Raw genomic sequence first — 7,997 nt, 5'->3', positions numbered from 1 at the left:
TTCGTCAGACGTCACCCGCGTCTCACCACCCCTTATCCAATCTTTAAAGCCAAGGCTTTGTTGTATTACCCCGGGCGCATTGCTTTTCAAGTGTCTTTTCACCTATTTATACACAATATACATGTATCCCCCCCTATCCCTGTCAAGACAGTGAATTCAGGCTTTGCAAGAAGCTTTTGGACGCTTTTTTAGCATTTGCATTCTGAACACACAATACTCCTAACTGTTTCTTGCGTGCTGTAACTGTCAGCCCGACTGGTGATTTAGCACATGTTATTAGTGGCAGTTAGTTATGGGCTACCACAAATTTGGTTCCACAGTGAAAATGTGAAATAAGAGAGTAGTAGTAGAACTACTGCACAGTGTCGAAATTAGCAGGTGTTGGCAATCTTGTTGTCTTGCTCTTGCCCACAAAGCAAGGCAAGAACAAAGCACGCCTTTTTGGCGATGCTTTGGCGCAAAGAAACACATCGTTTTCGGCCGGGCCGGGGATCCATGTCAGTCGAGCCAGACGTACGTAACGAACTGCGAGCTCTCCGCCGCATCACGACTTGCGTGTGAGCAACTCTGCTGCGTTTATTTTTCCTTGATTTTTCTTTAACTATGTGTGTGCAGGAAGCAGCTAGCTCGCCGCGCGCGGTGTTCTTGGGTGTAGATGACGCTTAGCGGCGGCGGCGTGGCCGACGACATGGAGGCTGGCGGCGCCTGCGGCGGCGCGGCGGCGGGGTCCTCCTCCGGCGAGGAGGAGGCGCGGTGCGGCGGGCGGTTCGTCGAGGATTGGTGCTGTGCGTGCGCGGGGCTCCTGGTGGGGCCCAACCCGATGATGGCGCGGTACCTGTACGCGCTCATCTTCCTCGTCACCAACCTCCTCGCCTGGACCCTCCGCGACTACGGTGACTCCGCCCTCGCCGAGCTCCAGCGTGCGTGCCGTGCCGTGCCCTTCATCTTCAGGTGTTGCCAGTTCGCCACCGGCCAAACGGCTCTAACCGTCGTCGTGGCGTGTGCGTGCAGGGCTCAAGGTCTGCCAGGGCGCGCGCTACTGCCTGGGAGCGGAGGGCGTGCTGCGGATCAGCCTCGGCTGCTTTGTATCCTTAACTAGCTGCAAATCGATCGTATCGATCGATCAAAGAATTTTCCATTCTGATCACGATGCATGACCGTGTTCTTGGCTTCTTGCACGATCACGATGATGCAAAGTTGCAGAACGTGTTGTTGTCCTTGACCATGGATGAATTGTTTCCCAGCTCTTCTTCTTCGTGATGTTCCTGTCCACCGTGAAGACGAGGAAGGTGCAGGACTGCCGGAACTCGTGGCACTCCGAGTGGTGGCCGGTCAAGGTCGTCCTCTGGCTGGGCCTCACGGCCGTCACCTTCCTCGCGCCGTCGCCGCTCGTCCAGCTCTACGGTCAGTCCACTCCCGGCACACCCCGCCCGTTCCGGTCGATCACCACGACGACGACCTCGTTGTTTTCAGTTCCCGATTTCTAATGATGGTGTTGCTGACGATGCTGCTGTGTCCATCCTCTGATCTTTAATTTGCAGGGAAGGTCGCGCATTTCGGAGCAGGGTATGTGCCCGCATCTTCTTTCTTGTTTATTTCAGACGTTTCGTGTTCTTCTCAGTTCAGGATCCAGATTCCATGGAACTAACTTGCATCGGAATTAATCAAACGCGAGCAGGGCGTTCCTGGTGATCCAGCTCATCAGCGTGACCAGGTTCATCATGTGGCTCAACGACTGCTGCCGGTCGGAGACCACCCGGAAGAGATGGTACGTTCACTCTTGCTTCCTGGTGCCTGACAACCGTCCGACGCTGTGATCTGACGGTGGAGGTTTCTGCGATTGCAGCCACCTGCAGATCCAGGTGGTGTCGATCGTCACCTACGTCGGGTCGCTCCTGGGGATCGTGCTCATGTACGTGTGGTACGCGCCGAGCCCGGCCTGCAAGCTCAACATCCTCTTCATCACCGTCACGCTCGTGCTCGTGCAGCTCATGACCTTCGTCTCCATGAGCTCCAAGGTAAAGCGCACGCGTGCTCTGAAGTCTGAATGATGGCAGTCACGAGTGAGGTTTGGAAATAACGCAGGCTGAACTGAATTGAATTGTTTGATGGAATGGCATCTGGCTTCCCTGGAATAATGCAGGTGAAGGCAGGGTATCTGGCGCCGGGGCTGATGGGGATCTACGTCGTGTTCCTGTGCTGGTCAGCGATCAGAAGGTGAGATGGGGATTCAGATAGTCAAATCTGAAGCTCTGATCTACGTGAAAGATGACTGCATCCCAAAGTTGTGCCAACCTTTGACTTTGGTTTTTTCTTTCCCTCCAAAACAGTGAGCCTCACACGGAGATCTGCAACAAGAAGGCAGAGGTCGCAACAAGCGCAGACTGGGTGAACATCGCGGTAGAGTTGCTAGCTCTTGTTTGCAGATCGTTGCTCATTCTTCAGTAATAGTCATAGAAGTTCAGTAGAAATGCGCGTCTTGTACTAGTCTGATGATGAACTGGTGTCTATCTGACGAGAGCTTATGTCTCCGGCAGAGCTTTGTCATCGCGGTCATCGTCATCGTGGCGGCGACCTTCTCGACCGGAATCGACTCCAAGTGCCTGCAGGTAAGCTCTCTCATCTCATCTTGACTGGACTGAACATCACTTGAAACTGTAAGTCTGAACCGCTGCGACGAATTCGCAGTTCAAGAAGGCGGAGGAGTCGGAGGAGGACGACATCCCCTACGGCTTCGGCTTCTTCCACCTGGTGTTCGCCATGGGCGCCATGTACTTCGCCATGATCTTCGTCGGCTGGAACGCGCACCAGACCATGGAGAAGTAAAAACACCTCCCAGTTCACTCTCTGAATCCACTGAAAGAAAGAAAAATTACCTTCACCTTCTTGATCTGACGCCACGATAATCTCTGTCGGCCTCGATCAGGTGGACGATCGACGTCGGGTGGGCGAGCACGTGGGTGCGCGTCGGCAACGAGTGGCTGGCGGCGATCGTGTACAGTGAGTGAACTGACTGATCCCCTCCTGCACTACTTCATATGAATTCAGTGAGCTGATCTGACCAAACGCTGTCAGAAAGCGTTCGGTCAGAGCCGCGCAGCATTTCAGTTCTGTGTTTTCTGACGGACGGACGGACGAATGATCACTTTGCAATTGCAGTATGGATGATGATCGCGCCCATCATCTGGAAGACACGGCAGGTGGGATCATCGGCGGAGACATGAGCAATCCTCACTCACTAGTCACTAATGTGACATCAGGATCGAAAGAAAAAGAATAGGAAGAGGTGTGATCAAGACGCCCTGCTGGTCAGCTAATTTTTGCTAAGCAGAAGAGGTGAAGGGAAGACAAGGGTCAAGGAAGAGGCAACTAGTAGTAGTAGTAGTAGTAACGGCAACCAAGTAATTGAGGTGGCGTGAAGCTCGGTTGAGGAAGCTCATCGATCGATCGATCGCTCGCTGTACAAAATTGAACTCAAAACGTCATCTTTTGCTTGTCGCTGACTCTCGCGGTGTTGCGGGCCGGGTTAATTGTGCTGGGCCCTGAATTGATGCTTTGGCAAGCAAGACAGGCGTTAAAGGGAACGAGCACGTTACGTACAAACAAACATGCGTCCGTCGGTATAACAAGTCTACATCCCTGTCTTTTTTTTTTTAAAAAAAACCACTAGTACAGTGTTCCAACCCATACGCAAGCTTCTGCCAGGCGATCGAGCAACTTAATCTATTACATAAGGCTCCTCGTGAATCTAGCCCAACGTGGGACCCACGTACACATATTCAGGTGGAATCCATGTGGGACCGTGCATGTGGAACCCACGGCTCATTGAGTGGGTCCCATAATCTTTTAAAAAATATCAATCATGATTTTTTCCATTATTTGCAGTTATATTATATGGAAAGTATAAAAATATATTTAACTATTTTCTATATATAAAAAATAACTAAACTTTTTATACTACGTTCACATAATATAGCCCTACTACTTTTTGACTTTACTTCCACTTCATAAACTTGCAAAACATGATTGAATTGAGGTGGACTAGTTCCATATGGTAGTACCTCAGCAACCCCCCGAAGAATTCAGATAATGGCAGAGCCAGCCCGCGCTTAATGAAGTGTGTGAAGATTACTGTCTTGTCCGGGTAGCTCTCAAAAGGTCACGGATTTCTGGCTTCTTCCCTCCAATCCCCGAACTCCTCCTAAAGTAGATTCACATCTACTAGCACCTAGATGTTCGCCTCCTTCAAGATGGACAGTTTCCATGCCATGGCTTGATTCGGGGACACCGTCTGGTCGGTCTTCCCGTACTTGATGTCCGCCTCTTTCTCCTTCTTGGCGGCCTTGCACTTCTTGGACTCCGTTGCCTTGCTCGAGGATGCTTTCTTGGGTGCCATTGCTCCGATGATCTTCTGGTGCATCAGTTGGATGCCTACACAGTGGGGGGTGGTGGCGCTCCGGGACGGCAAGCGGTGGCGCTAGGGCAATAGTGCAAAAGATGAACGGGCGCACAAGCTCAGGTGAAACGGAAGGGATAAGACTCCTCCGTCATTTATAACCGCAGCATAGGTAACTGAGCATCGATGTTTATCGGGGAATATTCCATTTTTAAGCCATAAGTTATTGCCGGAAAAATTACCAAGTTTTTCAGAAGAGATAAGTTTTCTGAAGGTGAATGGTCACATTGGACCAGTGGTTGACCCTTATACCCAAATAGGCCCGAGCGCAGGCAGGTGCAGCAGGTGCGCTCGCACAGGGCCCCCAAATTTTGGGGGCCCACCAAGCACTAGACCCCTATAGCCTATAGGTCTGACCGTCTGAGCACTTGGGCCTGCTCATCTGATACTCTAAAGTCTGATCCAATTCTAGCGTGCCGCGTGGTGATGCACGAGACTTCAGGCTCCAGCCAACGTTGACGGTCGATCCAATTTCCACGCGCACGGCACAGGACACCAGGCATCATGCCGCCTCCATCTGCCGCCAGGTGCAGGGCCGCAAGCGACCGCCGACCAGGCGCAGGAAGCAGACGTCACGGCGTGATCCTCCAGGCTAGGGAGCAGCCGTGCAGGGACTCCTGCTCGGCGTTAGGCCAGGCTGCCGCCCGCTAGGGCTCCAGCGTCACGCCATCACCGCTGGCCAATTAATTTGTGAATTGGGATCGATCGTCGAGTCTCCAGGAGTCCAGGTACCTAATCTGGTTCAGTTAATTTTTAATATTTTAATAAATGTTAATTAGTGATGATTAATATTATATTGATCCATCTAGGTGTTCAGTTATCTTTGTTCCGGTTCTGAATTATCTAGTGTTCCAATTTGAGGTTGTAGTCATGTCTTCTGCAAATCGGTCTAGAAAGTATGAATCTGGTTACCAAAAGCGTAAGAAAAAAATAAAGAATAGAGGATTTAACTCAATCTCAAAAAGGTGCTATGGATAAATTTGTTATAAAAGAGTCCACCGATAATCAATCACTTGGTCAGGGACAGGGAGCTGCACTTGATAATAATGATGACAATGATCCTACAGATGGTCAGATAGAGACAGAAAATATTGTTGGGGTTGAGGAAGTTAATGATGACAATATTGTTGCAGATGTTAATGATTCCTTTCAGCCTGATATATTTGATCCTAGATATTGGGATTCCCTTGATTATAAACAAATTGATATTTTAGCATAAAAGGACCCTAGAAGAGATTTATCAATTACGAAAGGTCCTAAGGATAGATATTCTAGAAGGTTTTCTACACTATTCTATACAAGAATTTTATCAAATGGGAAGCATTGTGATAGAGATTGGCTTGTCTATTCTATGGAACTCGACAGGGTATTTGGTTTGGTTGTAAATTATTTACAAAAGGCCATCGAAAAGGTCAGTTGGCAAATGAGGGGTTTAATGATTGGATACATCTTGGTATTAGACTTAAAGAGCATGAGACAAGTCCAAATCATGTTTTGAGTATGACAACTTGGTATGAGTTGCGTAGTAGATTGCAAAAGGATCAAACTATTGATAAAGGTGCTCAACGACAACTCGAGAAAGAAAAGGACCATTGGAGAAAAGTTTTGTTCAGAATTGTTTGCATTGTTAAATTTCTTGCCAAGCATAATCTAGCTTTTCATGGGACTAATAGCAAAATGTATGAAGATAGCAATGGGAATTTCTTGGGATTGGTAGAGATGTTGGCTGAATTTGACCCAATTATTCAAGAACATGTTCGTCGTATTAGAAGTGAGGAAACTCAAGCTCATTATCTTGATTTTAAGATTCAAAATGAGTTGGTACATTTGCTTGCTTCTGCTATTAAGTCTAAAATTATTAAGAAAATAAAGAGTGCAAAGTACTTCTCTGTCATACTTGATTGTACTCCTGATGCAAGCCACCAAGAACAAATGTCTTTAATTATAAGATATGTTGACTCATCTTCAAGTGATGTTCGCGTAGAAGAATCCTTTATAGGATTTTTGGATGTTAATGATACAACTGGGCAAGGACTTTTTGATGTGCTAGAGAATGAACTAAAGCTCCTTGGTCTTGATATAGATGATGTGAGAGGACAAGGTTATGATAATGGGTCAAATATGAAAGGGAAACATAAAGGGGTAAAAAAGAAACTTTTGAATGTAAATCCTCGTGCTTTCTATTCTGCTTGTGGTTGCCATAGCCTTAATTTAACACTTTGTGATATGGCTAAGACTTGTGGTAAATCTAAGGATTTCTTTGGAATCATCTAGCGCATCTATACAACTTTTGCTAATTCTACCAAGAAATGGTAGATTCTGAAAGATAACATATCAGGATTGACTCTTAAGTCAGTATCAGCTACACGTTGGGAGAGTCGTGTTGAAAGTGTTAAAGCTATAAGATTTTAGTGCACAGACATTCGAGAGGCTCTACTTCAGGTACCCAATATTGTTGTACTGATATTTGATAATGATGTACTTATTTTGGCAATCTCCAACTATAGCACATATTTTCTTCCTTTCAATTTTAGGTATCTGATGTTGATATGATCCAAAAACAAGCAGTGAGGCTAAGGGCTTGGCAAACAATGAACTTGGAGAATATGAATTTATAGTGGCAATCGTCATTTGGTATGAGGTATTATATGCCGTTAATTTAGTAAGCAAACACTTGCAAGCAAAAGATATGCTTATTGATGTTGCCATTGAGAAAGTGGAAGGGTTGATTTCTTTCTTCAAGGGTTATAGGGAAACTGGTTTCTCAGAAGCATTAGAGATTGCCAAAGGGATTGCACTTGAGATGGATATTGGTACAACGTTTCGTAAAAGAAGAGAAATTAAAAGAAAGAAACAATTTGATGAGAACCTAGATGACACAAATGCTGCTACACAGTCTGCCGAGGAGCTATTTAGAATAAGCTATTTTTTACCTATTGTTGATCAAGCAATTTCCTCACTTACAACAAGATTTGAACAGTACCAGAGTTACCAACAAACTTTTGGTTTCCTATTTACCTCTAAAACATTACAGTCATTGGATGACACGAGTTTGCAATCTTCTTGTGATATTCTTGGGGTTGTCCTTGCAAAAGACGGAATATCTGATGTTGATGCCAATGATTTGTATATGGAGTTAATGTTTCTTCAAGATTTCATTCCTAAAGAAAATATGGGTCCTGTTGAAATTCTAAAGTTCCTAAAGCGGCATGAATGTTTTCCCAATGCAAGTATTGCATATAGAATTCTGTTGACCATTCCTGTGACTGTTGCATCAGCAGAGCGAAAGTCATATTTGCGTTCGACAATGACACAACAAAGACTTAATGATTTGGCTACAATAGCACTTGAAAGTGGATTACTGGAGAAGATTGATTATGAGCATATCATTGAAGATTTCATTTCAAGGAATACTAAAAGAATGAAGTACTTCAATTAAAGATTATGAAAGCAAAAGTCGAATAGGTATGGTTTTTGATATATCTTATTGTGATATATATCATATATCTTATTTAAAGTTCTATTTTTTTTTGGAAGGTAG

General features: G+C 46.0%; 1 protein-coding gene across 3 annotated transcripts in view; it reads left to right on the top strand.

The window, feature by feature from the left end:
• Nucleotides 1–3,603, top strand: part of LOC101760159 (probable serine incorporator) — a 5,642-nt gene extending 2,039 nt beyond the window's left edge. For 2 of the 3 annotated variants that reach the window (XM_004968365.4, XM_004968367.4), the window contains 12 exons: nt 616–920; nt 1,012–1,085; nt 1,245–1,404; nt 1,542–1,566; nt 1,679–1,768; nt 1,847–2,018; nt 2,144–2,217; nt 2,331–2,400; nt 2,538–2,609; nt 2,689–2,822; nt 2,927–3,000; nt 3,160–3,603. In XM_004968365.4, coding sequence (XP_004968422.1) covers nt 656–920; nt 1,012–1,085; nt 1,245–1,404; nt 1,542–1,566; nt 1,679–1,768; nt 1,847–2,018; nt 2,144–2,217; nt 2,331–2,400; nt 2,538–2,609; nt 2,689–2,822; nt 2,927–3,000; nt 3,160–3,224 — 1,275 coding nt within the window. In that variant the 5' untranslated portion in view covers nt 616–655 and the 3' untranslated portion in view covers nt 3,225–3,603. Of the gene's footprint in view, nt 1–58; nt 514–615; nt 921–1,011; nt 1,086–1,244; nt 1,405–1,541; nt 1,567–1,678; nt 1,769–1,846; nt 2,019–2,143; nt 2,218–2,330; nt 2,401–2,537; nt 2,610–2,688; nt 2,823–2,926; nt 3,001–3,159 lie in introns of those variants that run through there. The other variant, XM_004968368.4, reaches the window with a different exon arrangement.
• The last annotated feature ends 4,394 nt before the right edge of the window (nt 3,604–7,997 follow it).

The sequence above is a fragment of the Setaria italica genome, chromosome V (assembly GCF_000263155.2).
Source record: "Setaria italica strain Yugu1 chromosome V, Setaria_italica_v2.0, whole genome shotgun sequence".
Lineage (NCBI taxonomy): Eukaryota > Viridiplantae > Streptophyta > Magnoliopsida > Poales > Poaceae > Setaria > Setaria italica.
The sequence above is the reverse complement of the archived record's forward strand: the minus strand, read 5'-3'. Positions and strand labels throughout refer to the sequence as shown.